The sequence below is a fragment of the Carassius auratus genome, chromosome 18, assembly GCF_003368295.1.
Source record: "Carassius auratus strain Wakin chromosome 18, ASM336829v1, whole genome shotgun sequence".
In the NCBI taxonomy this organism is placed as follows: Eukaryota; Metazoa; Chordata; class Actinopteri; order Cypriniformes; family Cyprinidae; genus Carassius; species Carassius auratus.
The window spans coordinates 22,500,772-22,522,888 of NC_039260.1; the positions used below are offsets into that span (position 1 = coordinate 22,500,772).

At 40.5% G+C, this 22,117-nt stretch overlaps 1 protein-coding gene across 2 annotated transcripts in view; it reads right to left on the reverse strand.

Moving 5' to 3' along the window:
* Positions 1-22,117, reverse strand: part of LOC113118694 (extensin-like) — a 60,770-nt gene that overhangs the window by 31,082 nt on the left and 7,571 nt on the right. For both annotated transcript variants that reach the window (XM_026288065.1, XM_026288066.1), the window contains exon 2: positions 2,249-2,342. In XM_026288065.1, the coding sequence (XP_026143850.1) occupies positions 2,249-2,342 (94 nt within the window). The remainder of the gene's footprint in view (positions 1-2,248; positions 2,343-22,117) is intronic.

The window sequence follows — 22,117 nt, forward strand, 5'->3', positions numbered from 1 at the left end:
CCGCAAGGATTCTTCACTTTCAAAACGGCACTGTTAGAGCCAAATGGCACCGAATACTGAAGGAAAATCAGTTCAAGATGCATTTGGAAAGATTTAGCAGAACCACGGTGACCTTCAAAACATGCTATCGATTTAGGGAAGTTGGTTTTGCTCAGCTTCCTTCGAAATTAGCATTGTCCACCAAGGACAATGTACCTCATTTCAAGTACATAGCCGAAGACAAATGCAAATGCAAATTCTGGTGTGTCATGAATGCTAATTACAGTATTGGACATCTGCATGAAACCTCACATGGACTGAGAAATGTCAACAGCGCGTAATCTTGCAAATTAAAACGGATCTGTGTAGTGCTAATTAACGTAATTTACATCATTGGCAAACATTCTGCACAGCAAAATGATAGAAAAATGAGCTAAGCTACTTTGTAAATGATAAAATGAAGATCGTAGGAGCGTAGGTGTGTTTATTTCAAACAAATTATCACTTTTCAGACCACAAAAGGAAACAGTGATATAATTGACAGATAATCAAAAATAAATAAATAAATAAATAAAAAATGCTAAAATACTAGAAATGCAGGAAACTAAAAATAATCTATTATTACAAACTGGAAATTGTGAAATTGCTGCCCTGGACTCCTGACTTCCATCTCACATAGCCTTTGGACTGTTTGACAGCATGAGATCATCTTGGCACAGTGGCCATCATTCGTTCAAGTTCATCTATCTGGATCCTTCATAGATCCATAATTGCTTCAGCATGTTCACTGCGTTTGTTGGGACTTTCACGCAACAATATTTTTAGAGCTATACCAGATTATTATTATATATTTTTTTACTTTTTCCCTCGATGCAGTCATGCAAGCTCTGTTTTTCAGTTTTGTTGAAGGTGATTAAATCAACAGTTTTTCAGTAGCTGTTGAAGAGATTAAATTAGTATTTTCAATCAAATGCTCTGCGATGGCACTTCTTGGTTCCTCAGGCGGAATTGGAAATAAGCGGTTTTAAATTAGCGCTTCATTAAAATGGAGCTAAAAATGACCAGAAACTGATGCATGGTGTAGAAACACTGCATTTACAAAAGATTGTGGTTTCTTTTGATCATCATTGGAACTGGTGGATCAGGAGAAACCAATTGACCTGTGGTTGGCGTTAGTAGATCTGTACTGAATGCAAATCTGAAAATCACAGCATTTTACCTTTTAAAGCACAGCTGCAGTTTTACCTTTTTATGATTTTATCTTTTTATATTAACACTTTTATTCAGCAAGGATGCTTTAAAGGTTTAGTTCACCCAAAAAAAATAAAATAAATAATAATAATAATAATTATTATCTCACTAATTACTCACACTCATGTTATTCCAATCTTGTAAGACCTTCATTCATCTTCAGAATACAAATTAAGATATTTGTGATGAAATCAGTGAGCTTTCTGAACCTGCATAGACAACAATGCAACTACCATGTTCAAGGACCAGAAAAGTGCATTGTTAAATTAGCCCATGTGTCTCCATCATTTTATGAAGCCACAAAAATACAAAAATAATGATTTAATTCAACAATTTCTTCTCTTCTGTGTTAGTTCTGTGTTCCGTGTTGATTCACGTTCAGGAGAGTACCACAACACATGCCTATGCATGGTCAGAAAGCTCTTGGATTAAATCAAACATATCTTAATTTGTGTTCTGAAGATGAACAAAGGTCTTACGGGGTGTGGAACGACATAAGGGGGAGTAATTAAAGACAGAATTTGCAGAGTGTTTTTGTTGGATGAACTATACTTAAACAAAGGTTAATGTCCAGTCTGTTTTACAGAAATAAAACTTTTGATGTTACGTTTCAGTAAAAGTAAATTACTTTTAATGTAAAAGACTTGAGTCTATGTACTTTGCATATGTTAAATGGTCAAATATATGTTGTAAAAAATATATGCATGAATTATTGTGTATATATTAAATAATCCCATTAGAAAGTAGAAGCAATTACAGGGAGTGCAGAAAAATAACATGGTTGCATTTTTCTGTATAAACTGAGGCCTGACATCATCAAAAACATCTGGATAACAAAACACAAGGTTTAGGTAAAAAAAAAAAAAAAAAAAAAAAACTCATATTTTAACTGAAAAAGTGCAACTTTATGAAGTTAAACAAGTGAAAGTATTGATTCAGAGGCACACTGAAGATCATGGGTGGTGCTGTAAGTGTTTCCTGAGACATGGCGTGTGTGGAAAAGAGAAAGACGCCCTACCTGGATCTCGTCAGACGTCAGGCCGCCTTTCATGTCGCTGCTCTTTTTCTTGGGTGGCGGAGGGGCCGGCTTATGAGCAGGGGGGAGGTCAGTCCTGTTGGAAGAAAAGAAAACAGACTGACACCCGGTACCCTGAGAGAGCTTTCATGCGGCCGTGGCTTAAGCCTTGTATGAGCACACGTAATGAGGAGTCATGCCCACGTCTGCCTTTCCCGCCTGCCGGGGGTTTGATAGGCATCTCCTTACACTGCCTTTGTTGTAGCCAGTGCCATTTCAGCCGTGCCCTTTCAATGGCTCTCACTAGCCATGGAGAGAGAGATAATGAAACCGGATTGTAATGGGCAAAATGGAGAGGAAAGAATGGGAGCGTTAGGACAAGGGCAGCTTGAATTATAGCCCACCAATGTTCCCATCAATCCCTTAAAGTGTCAGACAGACAGCAAACAGAGCACACAGGTCTGATCCATGATGTGAGATGCAGTAGGGCAGAGTTGCACCAGCCATTCGTTACTTCAATTCAGAGTCGCTATCAAACTGGGAGACAACGGGGAACGCTGTGAAAATGTCATACCACGCCTCATGAATTTTATTATAATTTGCAGACGTAGTATAAATTGAGACATAAAGTTCACACTAGGTCACAAATAACTAGCATCGGGTTAACTTGGCTTGTAAATAACTCTATTTTAATTTGGTTTTACTTTTAACTAGTGCTGTTCAATTGCCAAATTTGTGAAATCAACTCTGGAATCCTCACTATTCTTTCTTTCTTTCTTTCTTTTTTATCTCTCTCTCTCTCTTTATCTATCTATTTTTGAAGAAATAAGTTAACCTGACGACATGATTTGAAGACATGATCCTTTTAAAGGTCCTTAATATTGCTATATATACTATCACCATCTTTTCCCTGCTGAAGAAAGGCAGCTAAAGGCAGCTAAAGACTGGTATAAACTGGCCAAGCTGGTCTTCCAAGCCTGAACAGCTAAAGAAGTATAGAAAAACCAGTCAACCAGCAGACAGCATGAAGAAAAAGCTGAAACCACTGTTTACCATCAGGGTTTTTCTTCATGTAGTCTGCTCAAAACTCGTAGCTACATATCAAGCTATCTTACTCTTTGAACTAAATCATGGAGTTTAAAATATATATATATTTTTTAGTTTTATTTTCATCTAGGACGCATCTGTATTTGTGCATCATTGAATGTCCTGTTTGTTTTAGGTCCAAAACATGTAGGAAACTGATTTGCAGAAATGAATCTGGAGTTCCATCACATTTAGCGAATGTCTAGTGTCGGAGGCAACGCAAAACAAGTAACAGAGTTACATAATAAGATAACTTTTTTCTCAAGTAACTAGTAAAGTAATGCATTACTTTTTTAGTAAAACATTTGCCATAACTTAATACGATGTGACCGATATTTGGAATTTGTGCTCTGCATTTAGTAGCACGCTTAGCTAAACTCTAACTTGTGCATTGCAGTGGTTATACTGCAGAAAGCACTCAATCACCCGCTGTCTAACCCAACCCATGACCTCACACATAACACTTCAGCACACCTGGGCCTCAGCGCACACCTGATGTGGTCCTGGAGAGTTCATGCAAACACCCAATATTCAGTTTTACTTAAAATAAGTCACCAGTCACTGAGCAAAAACTGTAGAACGACATCTGGTGAATCATAAACTCTCCAATTTTCTGCACTGTAATTTCATTCATAAAGCCTGAAAATTCAAATAAAAGCCAGTTCCCAGAGGAGAACTCAGACAAAACTCCAAAGCAGATGTCAAACTGCCACACACACGTACACAAGCTCACACACGTAAGCACACGTTCCTACGCAAGACGATGTGAGAATGTGGGTGTATACACAAATACACATCTGCACGCACGCATACATACACAGACGCTGCTCTAATACGTTTTTGAGTGTCATTATTTGCATCACATAGAGGAGACCCAAATAATTCAATGTGACAAGTGAGCTGCGCAGGCATTGCCATCTAATTTCCAGAAAGAGGAAAGCTCTTTCCTCAAACATGTTAGGAGTCAGACATCATCCTGCTTATTCTGACAAGATGCCTGTGCTGATAGATAATGAAGCATGGTCTCTCTCTCTGTGTGTGTGTGTGTGTGTGTGTGTGTGCTCATGTTTTTGTGACATATCAGGACACAACTCTGTATAATGACATGGGTATGACACATGTATTACAAGGAGAGGGTGATTTTTTGACATAACTTATGACTTATGACATAACCCATGTCCCCATTTTTCAAAATACGTATAAATCATACAGAAGTAAAAATGCACAAAGTTTCCTGTGAGGGTAAGGGTTAGGTGTAGGGTTGGTGTAGGGCCATAGAATATACAGTTTGTACAGTATAAAAACCATTACGCCTATGGGATGTCCCTACTTTTCACAAAAACAAACGTGTGTGTGTGTGTGTGTGTGTCAAAAATAGAGCAAGGGAAAGACAGGATGTATAATGCTTTTACATTTTACACAAATGCACTACAACGTACATGTTTAGAGGCAAACACACCGCCTCATGTCACTGTGGAGTTGCTTGACCTTTCCACGAGGGCAAACGGGCTATATAAAGTCAGGGCTGCTTTGCGCATGAGTGCCTCTCTCCATTTCCTCTTTTATACACATCACTTCCACTTCACAACACCTTGTATCACGGCAGAACAGAGGAGTGGCAATCCTGACATGCATAGTCAGAATTTAAAACAATAAGTGACGTGACATTCATAAAAAATAAAATAAAGAGTGAAATTTGCATATAAAAAAATCAAACATATTTTTGAACCATTACAATTTTTCCACTATAACATTATTATGTAAAATTTCTAAAAATGCATTATTGTAATTGGAATGTATGGAAGCCAATTTCTGCCATGGAATTAAAATTAGATACATTTTAAATAAATAAATAGCAACATTTTATCTCACAATTAGAATGGAATATATGAGATGAAATATAATTTGTGATGAAATATGATCTGTTATTCAGAATTGCAAGATATAAACTCAGAATGCTGAGAAGAAAAAAATCTGAATTACGAGAGACAGAATTACAGAATTAAAAGGAATTAAACATTTTACATTATAATTATGTGAATTAAGGGACTGAGTGATTAATTGTCATTTCAATTATAACTTCATGAGCCTTAAAACATGCCTACATTTTCTTTAAAATTTGCACTTATTTTTCTTTTTTTTTCTTTTGAACTTGGATTGAAAAAAGCTTGACACATGTTCTTGACAGGTTTCTTGACATTTACACACAGAATCGCACACACATGGTGTTGAAAGCCTAATGGCTGCCAATACAAAGGTTGTATGTTTTACTACCAAAAGAATGTGAGTCAGTAACTAAAGAGATTCTGTGCTCACTGTGGCGTCAAGCAAAGCACTCAAACCAGAGTCACTTTGAAAGGACTGTGCACCAAACGAGTTAGCAGTTATTTGCTTAAAAAGGGTCATACAATAATTTGAAGTATTATTTAATATTTCTATCCTAAGTTTCACTTCTGATTTCATCATCTTGAACTTAATTGTGGGGGGTGGGGGGTTGTTTGGTTAAATGCCCCAAAGAAGGTCTGTGGTCAACACAAGAGCTCTCTCTCTCTCCCTCTCTCTCTCTCTCTCTGTATATATATATATATATATATATATATATATATATATATATAGGTATATATATGTATGTATACTGAACATAATTATGAACGCAGGCATTTTGTTTTTGCTCCCATTTTTTATGAGCTGAACTCGAAGATCTAAGACTTTTTCTATGTACACAAAAGGCCTATTTCTTTCAAAATCATTCATAAATCTGTCTAAATCTGTGTTAGTAAGCACTTCTCCTTTGCTGAGATAATCCATCCACTTCACAGATATCAAAATGCTTATTAGACAGCATGATTATTGCACAGGTGTGCCTTAGGCTCGCCACAATAAAGGGCACTCTAAAATATAAAGTTTTATCACACACCACAATGCCACAGATGTCCCAAGTTTTGAGGGAGTGTGCAATTGGCATGCTGACTGCAGGAATGACCACCAGAGCTGTTGCCCATGAATTGAATGTTAAGTTCTCTACCATAAGCTGTCTCTGAAGGCGTTTCAGAGAATTTGGCAGTACATCCAACCGGCCTCAAAACCACAGACCATGTGTAACCACACCAGACCAGGACCTCCACATCCAGCATCTTCACTTCCAAGATCATCTGAGACCAGCCACCCAGATAGCTGCTTCAACAACAGGTTTGCATAACTAAAGAATTTCTGTACAATCTGTCAGAAACTGAAGCTCATCTGGATGCTCGTCGTCCTCATCGGGGTCTTGACCTGACTGCAGTTCATCGTCAAAACTGACTTGAGTGGGCAAATGCTTGCATTCAGTGGCATCTGGCACTTTGGAGAGATGTTCTCTTCATGGATGAATCCAGGTTTTCACTGTGCAGTTCAGATGGCAGACAGCGTGTATGGCGTCGTGTGGGTGAGCAGTTTGCTGATGTCAACGTTGTGGATGGAGTGGCCCATGGTGGCGGCGGGGCTATTTTATGGGCAGGCGTACGTTATGGACAACAAACAAAGGTGCATTTTATTGATGACATTTTTAATGCACAGAGATACCATGACGAGATCCTGAGACCCATTGTTGTGCCATTCATCCACAATCATCAGCTCATATTGCAGCATGATAATACATGGCCCCATGTTGCAAGGATCTCTACACAATTACTGGAAGCTGAAAAGATTCCAGTTCTTGCATGGCCAGCATACTGACCGGACATGTCACCCACTTAGCATGTCTGTAACCCCCCACCCACACACCCACACCTGTGAAGTGGATGGATTATCTTGGCAAAGGAGACGTTCTCACTAACACTGATTTAGACAGATTTATGAACAATATTTGAGAGAAATAGGCCTTTTGTGTACATAGAACAAGTCTTAGATCTTTGAGTTCAGCAAATTATACTTAAAGTACAGTATTATTGCACTGGAGAAAACATTTTGAATTTTACATTAAAAGATTTTATTAATTAGCTGATGCGAATGTCTCATAAGCAAAAATGACCCATATTTCAAGTCACATTCTACCAAGGGTGTCATTTTAACTTTAATTTCGATGCTTTGGCGGTTCTAACACAAAAGCTTTCTCCAGGTATTGCTTCTTTGTTACAGACACACTCATCAAAAAATAAAAGATGAAAATGAAAAAGAAACAGAAAAGAGCTCCAAAAAGATAAATAATTGAAGAAATGGAACACGTACATACGCACTTTTCACACAGACAACAATTACACAGGATAATGATGATGCATTATAATTAACATAAAAGCTGTCAAGAGTCCATAATTCTACCAAACCACATATCTGCATAAGCATGCAAATGACTGAAGCTGTTTTAAGGTGCTCTAAATATGAGTAATGTAACTGCCAGTCTAAACACTGCTTACAGGCTGTGATAAAAGAATCTGTGAATACTGCAGAGTTTCTAGAATGTACAGTTTCTTGTGCTACAATGCTGTGAGGTTCTATCATCTTGTATCACCTCTCATTTACTGTCTGCTTGTAAATAAAAAGCAACAAAAAAAAAAACTAATGAATATGCAAAAAAATGAATATGCAAAATGTCAGAGTTTAGTATAATTGTGTGTAGTTAGTTGCAAGAAAGCAATATTCTGTTATCCTTTTTTCTGTTGTTTTCTATGTCTAGTGTGTGTGTGTGGGGGGGGGGGGGGGGTCTAGTGCAAAATCAACTAATGTTATAACATCACTACTGCACAGCAAAAAGGACTTTGTATGCCCAGCCTGCTTCTATTTAAATTTAAGACAGACACACAGTGCAATTAGAGCAGACTGGGTCTTCTTGACCCGTGTCCTCAGAAGCTGTTCCTAACTGGTCACAGCTGGAGACAGATGTACTGCAGCAATGCAGTGTCCAATCAGCAGCTGTCTGCAGTTCTAAGACTGACATGTTTCTCTATATTTTACAGGACTAAACCATTCACCAATGCTAAAATGCAATTTGAACATTATGTAAAACAATAGCCTAAAAAGCGTAACGGCTAAAGGTAATGCTTCCGGTCTGGCAGAAAGTGGGAGAGGAGACCAGAGGCCATTATTATTATTATGAATATTTATTTATTTATTTATTTTTTTTTTATTTTTTTTTGAATGGATATCAGTGGAATTGGGGCCTCATTATGCTGAATAAACAGCTTTTTAGAGGAAACGGCTTATCATTTAATGAATCAACAGCCTATATGCAAATTTTCAACATGTTTTACACTAAACAATACTTTTGGATTTAAATATTTTTATAGTTTACCATGAAAAAAAAAAAAAAAAATGCTGTTCTATAAGAGAAGTCACTGACTTTTTGCAACAGGTGGGATTCAGCTTACGGCACTCATTCATTCCTATGGCATCCGTAAACGACAATTGATTTTCACCCAACTCTGACTGAAATTCAATGATGTCAAGACTTACAATCTTGATTAGTTATTAAGGGACTCATGATCCAAATTTGTAATTATGCTTTCTCCAATAGTAAGTAATACAGACCTTCTCGTCTCCTTATAGTAGGACAATCTCTGTCTCTAGTAGGTTTAAGAGTCTGAACCATTTTGAGTTCATGTACACTGACTCAAGGAATTACTAAGAAAAATTTGTAAAAGTAAAATCCTGATTTTTTGCTGTTGATGTTTTATATGACTTAATGTTTATATTTAATATGCTTTAATATGCTTCCAAGTTATTTTGGAGCTTTCACAGCCCGCGTCAGGAGCCCTCAGGAGGGAGTGCCAAAATCCAAATATACTATCTTTAATTCATTCTTCTTTCCGGTGGATTATCTCATTCGGTTTGTGACACTGTACACTGCAAAACCATGCAATTTTTTTACTACCAAGACGCAGTTTCTGACCGTGAGTTATTCCATAATGGACTCAAACAATTCCGTCGCTGAAGAACTGAAATGTAAACAAAGGAATTATGATCCATATTACAAAATTATTGCTTCGTTGGACTAAACGTGCTCCATGAGATGTCATTCAGTGGACCCTTACCTTTCTAACTAAACCGGGATTTACAACAGTGGATGTGTTTATGAGTCGTTATTACGACGGATCTGGTATGTACAGTGTTTCCATTGCTCAAATTTTTATGTGTACTGCTTACACAAATGTAGTAAATACAGTCTTTATAAGCTTTCCATTAAAAAACAGCAATCTGTCGTTGATGCTTGAGGCTTAGATCTTTATAATGATACATAGTTTGTCAAGATTAAATTTGTCCCGTTTCATTTAATCTATTCGTAAACACTAACACGTGCGAGTTTAGGGGCTTTCAGGATGAGGGCCTTGGTGTGCTGGCTAACAGGTTAAATGAGTCCAACCCCCCAGATTACTGTTATAAACATGAGCCGCGTCTAAAAGGCAAAGGGGGAGGTGTTGCTTCAATTTATAACAACGTTTTCAGGATTTCTTAGAGGGCAGGCTTCAAGTATAACTCGTTTGAAGTAATGGTGCTTCATATAACATTATCCAGAGAAACAAATGTTAATGATAAATCCCCAGTTATGTTTGTACTGGCTACTGTATACAGGCCACCAGGGCACCATACAGACTTTATTAAGAGTTTGGTGATTTTACATCCGAGTTAGTTCTGGCTGCAGATAAAGTTTTAATAGTTGGTGATTTTAATATCCATGTTGATAATGAAAAAGATGCATTGGGATCAGCATTTATAGACATTCTGAACTCTATTGGGGTTAGAAAACACGTTTCAGGACCTACTCATTGTCAAAATCATACTCTAGATTTAATACTGTCACATGGAATTTATGTTGATAGTGTTGAAATTATGCAGCCAAGTGATGATATCTCAGATCATTATTTAGTTTTGTGCAAACTTCATATAGCCAAAATTGTAAATTCTACGTCTTGTTACAAGTATGGAAGAACCATCACTTCTACCACAAAAGACTGCTTTTTAAGTTATCTTCCGGATGTATCCAAATTCCTTAGCATATCCAAAACCTCAGAACAACTTGATGTAACTATGGACTCTCTCTCTAGCATTTTAAATACAGTTGCTCCTTTATGCTTAAATGGTGGAAAACAAAACTAGAGGTATTTCGTATTGCTTGGCGGGAAAGTAACCTATCCTACAGAAAATCATTAAAAACTGCTAGATCAGATCACTTTTCTTCTCTTTTAGAAGAAAACAAACATAACCACCAGATATTTATTCAAAACAGTTGTTAAATTAACAACAACAACAACAACAACTATAGACCCCCAGAGGAACGGTTCCACTCATTCTCTACCATAGGAGAGGAAGAATTGTCACAGATGGAGTTTTGGTTCCTTGCCGCCGCTGCCTCTGGCTTGCTTAGTTGGGGTCACTTCATCTACAGCTACTTCACTGTACTTGATTGCAAATAAATGCACAGACACTATTTAAACTGAACAGAGATGAGATCACTGAATTCAATGATGAACTGCCTTAAACTGTTATTTTGCATTACTGACACACTGTTTTCCCTAATGAATGTTGTTCAGTTGCTTTGACGCAATGTATTTTGTTTAAAGCGCTATATAAATAAAGGTGACTTGACTTGACTTGACTTCAGAGACAATGCAACTCCAGACGACAGATAGCTTGCGAGCGTCTGTTCCACCGGAGACATCACTCTGTAGCCATGCTCCCCCATCCCCTCCATGTTGCCGTAATAATCAGATGCAGGGATGTAGAGGGGGGTTTAGAATGGGCGTTTCCACGATATGGCTATATCTTCATGCAGATCGGGAAAAAAGGGAAGGCCCTGGCTAGGAGGTGATTGACTTGCCCGCAAAAAGCATTCATCAAGCTTGCTTTTCTGCGGTTCAGATGTTTTTTCGGCAGGCCATTCCATGTTAAGCTTGACCACCACGTGAGTAACCACCTTTAAAAGCTCCTCATACTGTGGCGAATGGGGTGGCGAATCCCTGTGGACAGATTCCACATCAACCTCCTCAGAGGAAGAAAGGCAGAGGGTCCATCCCTCTCTCTGGAGGGAAGAAACTGCAGAGCGTGATTCCATACCCATAGTTTGGGTGCCGGATCTGGCCGAAGTGGAAAGGGGATAGGGAATCGCCCGTCTTCATTCCCTCTGCAAGATCCATTTGGGCCTCGGCAGAAGCGGGCCCAGCACCGCGGGGAACGCTGGCGAAGGCTCCCTCCTCAAAGAGAGCCCTCTGGGATCGAAGCTGCTGCATTGGCAATCTCTCGCAATGTGGGCAGTCGGACCCCTAGAGAGCCGACTCAGCGTGCTTTGACCTCAGGCAGACCACGCACAGACTGAAACGCGATCCGGGTTTGCCTTTTAAATGTTTAGTTTTCGCCTTGCTCTTAGACGTACTACTTGGAGCTTATACTGGGACGACAACAGTAAATAAAACTCACAAGACAAACTGAGGACATTCACACACAGAGCGCTTGCTGAAAGACGTGAAGCTGACGCCAGCTGCTGTTTTTAGGAGTCTAACTTGCAAATGCCAAACCACTGATTTGTCAAACCTGCTTTCCTGCAGTCTGAGTTCTTCTGACTATTTTATAGTAAGTAATGAATATACTAAGGGGAAATGTGTTGGAGTAAAAGTATACATTTTAATTATGAAATGTAGTGAAGTAAAAGTTGGCTGAAATATCGGAACTCAAGTGAAGTACAGATACTCCCCAAAATACTTAAGTATTGTAACAAAGTATTAATCAGAGATGGGACCAAGTCACACATGTGCAAGTCTCAAGTAAGTCTCAAGTCTTAACCTTCAAGTCTCAAGTAAGTCCCAAGTATTTTTTTCTTGGGCAAGTCAAGTCAAGTCAAGTCACAAGCTATGTCAAGTCAAGTCAAGTCAAGTCCTGTAGTAGGTCAAGTCAAGTCCAAGTCAAGTCACCTTATTGTAATTTTACCTGCAGAATCTGATCTTAATAAAGTTAAAAGACAAGATATAAGTAACTTTCAGTAAATTAAAATAATTTGGATTTGCATTGTAAATACTCATGTTCAGTAAAATACATCATGGAATCAAACAAAATTGTAACTTAATAAAATTATTTATTTTTCACTTCTGCCAACAGTGTTTGGAATATTTTACATTTTCAACATTGAGTCCATAAAACAAATAACAGCTACACATCCAACAGACTCCTCTCTGAACACCTCTCTCTCTCAAACACAGTTTACATACAACATTAAACTTTGTTACATTTCTCCTCTCTCTCTCACACACACACACACTCTCTCTCTCAAAATATATTCATAAGTCATTACCTCTATTACAAGGTATTGCACTTGCAAAATATAGGATTCGAGAGAGTCTTGTCTGCAAGCCGAGCATGATGTGGCCTATCCCACCATGGGGTGAGCTCGCGCAAAACAAAACACATCTTCAGCACAGCGACTCATTTGCACGTCTCTGATTGGCCAATGCGTTCAACAGACATGTCTGTGATTGGCTACAATGTTCAACGCTGCAAAAGCACGTTGTGAGTACCTTTTAATGCAAAGGGAATACATATATATATATATATATATATAACCGTAATATGCACTTCTCATGATTAGGTAATCGTGGCAGCTGTAGTCTTATTCACATTTGTTTTTCTGATTGTTTTGCTCTATGAGAAAGACAAGGTAACAAAATATGCGGGGCTTAAGCCCCCTTAGCCCAGCCCTAGCGTTTTTTGGAACGCGTTTTTTTGACGGCCTGCTAGCGGATCGTTAGGGGCTGTTCACATATGCACATATTTCCAATGTAGGTGCGCTCATAATGGAAGCAACGCGGTGCGACGCACTCGTTTTTTCCATGCGCGTCTGCACCGCATCGAGTTAAAAACATTTAAACTTTTCAGAATGCCCAAACAATCAGCTCCATCCTTTCCCGTAACAACGTTGAAAGCTCAGCCAAGATGAGGGAACAGCTGATTATAGCTGTATATGGATTGCCATTTTGAAATAAATTTAGTAGCAGAGCTACTGCAAGCGATTTTTAGAGCTGCAAATCCATTTATCCTTTGCTGAAATTTACGCATCTTTCATGGAGAGGGCGCGTCATGGTTGCTTAGCAACGGCAGACGCCTCCGGGGCGCAACTGCCCGAGCGCTTTGGAAAGAAGGAGAAAGCGGCGAACCCTGCGTTCATGACTGATGATAGTTTCCTGATCCAGTCATGACAACGCTATTCTCAGCCTGCGCTCCAGCTGAGTAATCAGCTTTATTTTTAAAAATAATTTATATATTTTATATTCAAACTGAAAACATGACGTGATTAACACTCAAGTCATTCAAGTCATCGTCTCTCAAGTCAAGTCAAGTCCCGAGTCTTTAACTTCCAAGTCCAAGTCAAGTCTCAAGTCATAAAAATAGCGACTCGAGTCAACTCGAGTCCAAGTCACCAAGTCACAAGTCCCCATGTCTGGTATTAATACTTCATTACAATACACCACTGACAGCCTACTACTACTTCTACTACTACTAAAATGAAACAAACATATTTTTTTTGTTTGCCAAAAAAAAATAAGTTTGCTTAATTTTCAATAATTAAAAGATAAATGATAAATTAAATTAATGTTTTATGCCTTCATTTGACACCAAATTTTTGAGGATTCATAAGGTTACTTTAAGAAAAAATAATAATCAATTAAGTTGTTTATACATTAAAACAATTAGAAATGCTAAAACAGAAGTTTGCAACAATAAAACATATAAATAATATAGTGATAAAAAAAATTAAATAAAAAAATCATAGGGCCCTAAACATGTAATTTTTGTTAAACTTTTACAAAACTGATGTGACAATGTATGTTTCATGCTTTTAATTAATTACATGTTTTGTTATGTTTTTTTATGAATACAGTTTAATTTAACTATTAAAAAGTAGTTGAGAAAAAAAAATGAAACTGAAAAAAAGCAATACAGAAAAATAAAAAAAAAGAATGTTGAAAAAATTAAAACGAAATTTCGGAAAAAAATAAGTGTGATAAGGGATAAGTGTCACGCTGTCTAGTCTCTGTTTCCCTGGGTGTCCACTAGTGGGCTCACTTCCCCTTAGGCACTTCACCATAGGCACTAGAATTCCTCTAGTCTGGTCCTGCCTTCACAGTAATTGCACTCCAGTTAATTGCACCAGGTGCAGGAAATCTATTGTCATTAGCCTCCTTATAAGTACAAGTCTTTCCCTGTTGTTTGTATGGAGTCTTTACCCTTCGTGTACCAGCCTTCTCGTATCCCGAGTTCCCTCATTATCTTCTCGTATCTCCGAGTTCCCGTTCCTTTTCCTTGCCTCTTCCCTCTTTTGTTTTATTTATTTTTGGACTGTTTGTTTTGGCTTTGACCTCTGCTTGTTTTACCACGATTTGGATTACCCTGGAATTGTTAATAAACATCTGCGATTGGATCTCTCGTTCTCCCTGTGTTTCACTGGTCGCGAATCATTACAGAAGGACTCCATCCACAGAGATCCATGTCTTCTCCAATTCCCTCCCCAGCCAACAAGCGGGAGAGGAATGGCTTTGAGGGTACTCGCCTGGTTGTGTTCCGTGGGATCAGGGTAGGTCGTTCAGGAGTGAGTGGTCTAGAGGAGGTCCGACATCACTGTCCCATATGGCCCACCGGAGACCCTGAGTTTGGTTGGGAACCGCCGTCTCACCAGTGTGGACGGAGAGGGGAAAGGAGGCGCAAGTCTGCAGAGCCAGCGCCACTGCACAAGATGGCTGCCAGTCCAGTGCCATTGCACAAGATGGCCGCCACCCCAGCGCCGCTGCACAGAATGGCCGCCGACCCAGCACCATTGCACAGAATGGCCGCCAACCCAGCACCACGACGCAAGATGGAAGCCAACCCAACACCACAGCACAAGATGGCCACCAGCTCAGCGCCACAAGGCAAGATGGAAGCCAGCCCAGCTCCACAGCACAAGATGGCCGTCAGCCAAGCGCCACGAGGCAAGATGGAAGCCAGCACAGCGCCACAGCACAAAGATGTCACCAGCCCAGCGCCACGGTGCAAGATGGTCGGCAGCTCAGCGCCAACGCCCAAAATGGCCGCTGAGACGTTTTTGGATTATTTATCCAGGCTGTCAAAGATCCTAGAGATTCCCAAAACTGTTCACGTCCCGTCTGCTGAGCCAGCACCACAGTACAAGATGGTCACCAACACAGCGACACTGCACAAGATGGACGCCAGCCCGGAGCCACTGCAGAGGATGGCAGCTACAGTGGGCTTTCCTAAGTTGAGTCAGGTGCCTGTTGACTTTCCAGAGTTGAGTCAGGTTCTGGTTGACCCTCCAGAGTCGAGTCAGGTGTTCATGGACCCTCCAGAGTCATGGTTAGTCACCGTCGACCTTCCAGAGTCAGGGTTAGTTACCGTTGACCTTCCAGAGTCAGGGCTAGCTCCTGTTGACCTTCCAGAGTCGAGTCAAATTCCAGTTGACTATCCAGAGTCGAGTCAGGCTCCTGTTGACCATCCAGAGTCGAGTCACATTCCAGTTGATCCTCCTGAATCAAGTCAGATTACTGTTGACCTTCCAGAGTCGAGTCAGGTGCCCGTTGACTTTCCAGAGTTGAGTCAGGTTCCGGTTGACCCTCCAAAGTCGAGTCAGGTGCTCATGGACCCTCCAGAGTCAGGGTTAGTCACCGTCGACCTTCCAGAGTCAGGGTTAGTCACCATCGACCTTCCAGAGTCAGGGTTAGTCACCGTTGACCTTCCAGAGTCAGGGCTAGTTCCTGTCGACCTTCCAGAGTCGAGTCAGGTGCCCGTTGAATTTTCAGAGTTGAGTCAGGTTCTGGTTGACCCTCCTGAGTCGAGTCAGGTGCTCATGGACCCTCCACAGTCGAGACAGGTGCTCATGGACCCTCCAGAGTCAGGGTTAGTCACCGCTGACCTCCCAGAGTCAGGGTTAGTCACTGTCGACCTTCCAGAGTCAGGACTAGTCACCATTGACCTTCCAGAGTCAGGGCGAGTTCCTGTTGACCTTCCAGAGTTGAGTCAGGTGCCCGTTGACTTTCCAGAGTTGAGTCAGGTTCCAGTTGACCCTCCAAAGTTGAGTCAGGTGCTCATGGACCCTCCAGAGTCAGGGTTAGTCACCGTCGACCTTCCAGAGTCAGGGTTAGTCACCGTCGACCTTCCAGAGTGAGGGATAGTTACCATGGACTTTCCAGAGTCAAGGCTAGTCACTGTTGACTTTCCTGAGTCAAGTCAAGTCACTGGTGATCTTCAAGGACAGACTCAAGTCACTGGTGATCTTCAAGGACAGACTCAAGTCACTGGTGATCTTCAAGGACAGACTCAAGTCACCGGTGATCTTCATGAACAAAGGCAAGTCACCGGTGATCTTCATGAACAAATGCAAGTCACCAATGATCTTCATGAACAAATGCAAGTCACCAATAATCTTCATGAGCATAGTCAAGTCGGCACTGATCTTCTGGAATCCAGTATAAACACCATGGGATTACCAGAGTTTTGTCACTTCTCGGTGGAACTACTCGAGCCTCTCCATGGTTCTGATGAACTACCAGAGTCTCTCCTCGCCTCTGTGAAACTTCCAGAGACTCATCATGCCTCAGTCGAACTCTTTGAGCACCCGACTGTTCCTGTTGTGGCCACGGAGGCTACCCCTTACATGTTCATGTCTTATGTTGCAGACTTGCCCAACCAGACTTGTCCTTCCGTTGGCCCGGCCGCACGGATGTGGTGGTCTTCTGCTCCGCCCTGGGGGACTCCGATCTCGAGCACACGGACGTGGTGGTCTTCTGATCTGCCCTGGAGGGCACCCGTTCCGACCACACGGTTGTGGTGGTTATCTGCTCCGCCCTGGAGGGCTTGCGCCCTGACCACATGGTTGTGGTGGTCCTCTGCTCCGCCCTGGGGGGCTTCCGCCCTGACCACATGGTTGTGGTGGTCTTCTGCTCCGCTCTGGGGGACTCCGGCCTCGACCCCAAGGATGTGGTGGTCTTCTGCTCCGCCCTGGGGGGCTTCCGCCCTGAACACACGGTTGTGGTGGTCCTCTGCTCCACCCTGGGGGGCTTCCGCTCTGACCACATGGTTGTGGTGGTCTTCTGCTCCGCTCTGGGGGACTCCGGCCTGACCACACGGTTGTGGTGGTTCTCTGCTCCGCGCTGGGGGGCTTCAGCCGTGACCACATGGTTGTGGTGGTCTTCTGCTCTGCTCTGGGGGACTCCGGCCTCAACCACAAGGACATGGTTGTCTTCTTTTCCGCCCTGGGGGGCGTCGGTCCTGACCACATGAAGGTGGTGGTCTTCTGCTCCGCCCTGGGGCCTTCCGCCCTGAACACACGGTTGTGGTGGTCTCCTGCTCCGCCCTGGGGGGCTTCCGCCTTGACCACATAGTTGTGGTGGTCTCCTGCTCCGCCCTGGGGGACTCCGGCCACGACCACAAAGATGTGGTTGTCTTCTGTTCTGCCCTAGGGGGCATCCATCCCGACCACACGGAGGTGGTGGTTTTCTGCTCTGCCCTGGGGGGGCTTCCGCCCTGACCACACGGTCAGCCCTCCCCCTGATCCTCCGCCGGTCCACCTCCCTCCTGGGTTTCTAGTCTGTGTCTGTCGTTCCGTTTCCCTCTAGGACCTGGCCCTCCGTCCCTCCCCCTGATCCTCCGCCGGTCCACCACCCTCCTGGACTCCTTGTTTTGTGTTGCACTTCTCTTGTCTATGTTTCCCCATTTTACCTGGTTGCCTTGTCTCTGTTTCCCCATTCTACCTGGTCCTCTTGTCTCTGTTTTACCATGTTATCTGGCCCTCTGTCCCTGTCTCTGTTTCCCTGGGTGTCCACTTGTGGGCTCACTTCCTCTTAGGCACTTCACCATAGGCACTAGAATTCCTCTAGTCTGGTCCTGTCTTCACAGTAATTGCACTCCAGTTAATTGCAGGCAATCTATTGTCATTAGCCTCCTTATAAATACCATTCTTTCCCTGTTGTTTGTATGGAGTCCTTACCCTTCATATACCAGCCTTCTCGTATCCCGAGTTCCCTCATTATCTTCTCGTATCTCCGAGTTCCCATTCCTTTTCCTTGCCTCTTCCCTCTTTTGTTTTATTTATTTTTGGACTGTATTTTTTGGCTTTGACCTCTGCTTGTTTTACCACGATTTGGATTACCCTGGAATTGTTAATAAACATCTGCGATTGGATCTCTCGTTCTCCCTGTGTTTCACTGGTCGCGAATCGTTACAATAAGTGTCTCATCACACGCCTACCGTCTAGGTAGGTAGCTCACTATGTTTTGGAACAGGTAGGAAGTATGTTTGTGTGTAAGAGAGAGAGAAACCCAGACTTCCAGAGAGATAAGCCTTGACAGACAGCGTCACTTCCAGAAGCACCATTATCTTTCTTCAAATGGATAAACTAATGAAAGGAAACTAAATAATTCAGCTTTTCTTTTCATAGAAAAAAATAACTCACTCTTTGATCCCATTTTGAATTCAATGCGCTTGCTCTATAAAGAAAATGTATGTTATTATTGACTTAATTAGATTTATGAGGTACCACAGTAGTTTACCTTTTTTTTTTCTTATTGAGTATTAAGCTGAGACACAGAATAGTGCTTTAATTCAAATGTGTACCAAGTATGAATCACAGTGCTGAACAATTGATTTGGCTTTTAAAATCCACCAGGAAAGAAAGACGCCCAGACACAGCAAGCAGAAAATAATGTTTCAGTTGTGTATGTAACCCTTGTTCCCCGGAGGGAATGAAGATATCACGTGAGATGGTGACCAACAAATTGGGATCTGAAGGGAACTCATTTTTCCAGTCTGTTGCATTTCAGCTGCATTGGTTTAAATAGCTCACTATACTCTAACAATCTTATATCTGATGAATGAAGACAATCACTCTTAATACTTCTTTAAATTAAATGGAATTTATCTGCACAAAAGTGTAAAGAAAAGTTAAAGGAACCCCCCCCCCAAAAAAAAATAAAAATAAAATAATAATAATAATAAAAAAAAATAAAAAAAATAATAATAATAATAATAATGATAATAATAATAAAAGACGATTAATCACTTACCCCCATATCATTTCAAAGCCGAAAAAGCTTATTCCGTCTTCGGAACACAATTTAATATTTTTTGGATGAAAACCAAGAGGCTTGTTACTGTCCCATAGACTGCCAATTAAAATACACTGTCAAGGTCCAGGAAAGTATGAAAAGCATTGTCAGAATTGTCCATCTGCCATCAGTGGTTCATATATATATATTTTTTTTCTTTCTTTTTTTTTCTTGGGTGTTAAAATATTGTGCCATGAACCGGCCTACAGGTTGACTGCTCCATCCAAATTCTCAAACCTGCATTGGGAACGGTGTTGACAGAAAACCATTGCTGACAGGAAACATAGGAGTTACGGTTTTCTCGAGGATGTCTGGCCACTTTCACGACTTGCCCTTCTCCTTGGTCTGTCGGCCACGAAAGGCTCAGGGCAGCTTAAGAGTGGAGATTTGACAGGGATAGAGAGAAAAACATAGCTAATCCCTGCTCTGAAAAGAGTAATCTATGAGAAAGAGTTAGGAAGAAGGAGAAGAGACAGAAAAAAAGTGAAATTACTTTCTGGAATCCTTTGACAAAGGAAGTGAGGCTATCAGTCAAGAGATGCAGTCTAAATCCATAGAGAAGAAGAAAAGGTTTAAATATGATGTCTTTTTTTTTTTTGTCCCTCTGTTTTTTTTTTTTTTTTACAATTAGAGCTGCAACCTGGCCTGCCAGTGAATCCAAGTTAATCTTGTGTTTCTTTATGACTTCAGGTCCAGATCTCCATGGGCAGGATGTGAAGTGTGGCCAGTCTCTGGCACCTTCATTGATCTCTGTTGATCACAATCTTATTTGGTAATTTAAATGCTAATGACACTTCTAATTGTGCAACAGGGAAAATGCAATCTGATGTGGGGGAGACAATGATACGCTGGTCTAACCATCTGTCTATTTATCTGTCCATCAGTATATCTGTCTGTCTATCTATCCATCTGTCAATGTATCTTTCTGTCTCTGTGTATTTGTCTATCTGTCAGTCTGTCTATCTATCTGCTTATCCATCTGTCTATCTATCCATCTGTCAATGTATCTTTCTGTCTCTGTGTATTTGTCTATCTGTCAGTCTGTCTATCTATCTGCTTATCCATCTGTCTATCAAGCCATCTGTCTATCGTTTTTTCTGTGTATTTTGAATGTATCTGTCCATCTGTCTATCTGTCTGTCTATACTGTACGTCAGTCTGTCTATCTATCTGTCTATCATCCATCTGTTCTTGTATAGGTCTATCTTTTTGTCTTTCAGTTTATCCATCCGTCTATGTATCCGTCTATCTGTGTCTGTCTGATAGATAGATAGATAGATAGATAGATAGATAAATAGATAGATAGATAGATAGATAGATAGATAGATAGATAGATAGATAGATAGATAGATAGATTGATAGATTGAATGTATTTTAAATGTATTTAAGCTAAATCACTCACTGTAGTTGCTGAGATACAGCAAATTTCAGGTGCTGTGAAATCTCTTCAAGAAAACCCATAGCCGATCCATATTCTTGTCTATGGCTTATAATCAACCCTGTCATTGCTCTGTCACTTGATCATGCTTGCTGCTAGTGCACGGAAGTTAAATTATTGCAGCACAACCTTTAATATCACTTCAGCTCTGGTTGTCAGAAGTCAATACCAGCCCACTTATGGGCCAAACTGCTCTCAAAAATCAAATAGTGCCACATTATTATTTTACACAGGAACACATTTAGAATCAAGGGAATAGATTGCATTGATTATATACCTCGGAGTCAACATAAAATGACTTATTATCACAAACTCATCCCTAAGGATAGATATTATGCTTTATTGCATTGTGCCTTTATCTGTTTTCACAGACTGCCTATCCATTGAGAACTGAATAGCAGTAACTGACTCCTTGAACTGCCAGTGGCGTTCTTCATGATCAGCAACCAACCGTTATGTGTCATTTAGGTCTCTGTGAGAACTGAGAATTATGGGAATTTACTATTTCTGAGAAATCATTGTAAAGCCACTAAGAGGCACTGAGCTCACAAACTCTTATAGATATCCCTGTTACCAGACTCTTTGTTGCGACTCTGACAAGCTTTGATTTGTACTTCACCTTGATTTAAAAACTACTCCATTGTGATATTAAACACAAAGGACAAACATCACAAAGGATGACGCAATCCTCTCCAAAGGAAAATAAATAAATAAACAAATAAATGAAACAAACAGAATATTATATTATATTATATTATATTATATTATATTATATTATATTATATTATATTACACTGTAAAAAATATTCCGTAAAATATACGGTAAAAAAAACGGCAGCTGTGGTTGCCAGAATTGTACTGTAAAAATACAGTAACACTGTGTTTGGTTTAACAGTTTTATACCGCAAAAATACAGTTACACCGTTTCAGGTTTAATGGCTTTACATTAAATTTACAGTTTAGGTTTAATGGCTGTACCTTAAATTTACAGTTTAATACCATAATTTAACTGATATAATATTAATACACCAACTTACTGAAGTACTGAAATCTGTTTTGTAACTTTGTATTACACTGGTAACCACCAAAAGTAGGTGGTGATGAGAAAGTCATGTCATAAAACAAAGCCCATCACAAGCAGCTTTTAAATAATAAGATACATAGAAGGTACAGAGTGTGACTCACATAGACACTAAATACCATCATGGTGAGACTCATTAAACTGATATATGCAATAAAAATTTATTTAACAACATTATATGTAACATACAACCCTAATATTCATAACAGATAAGAA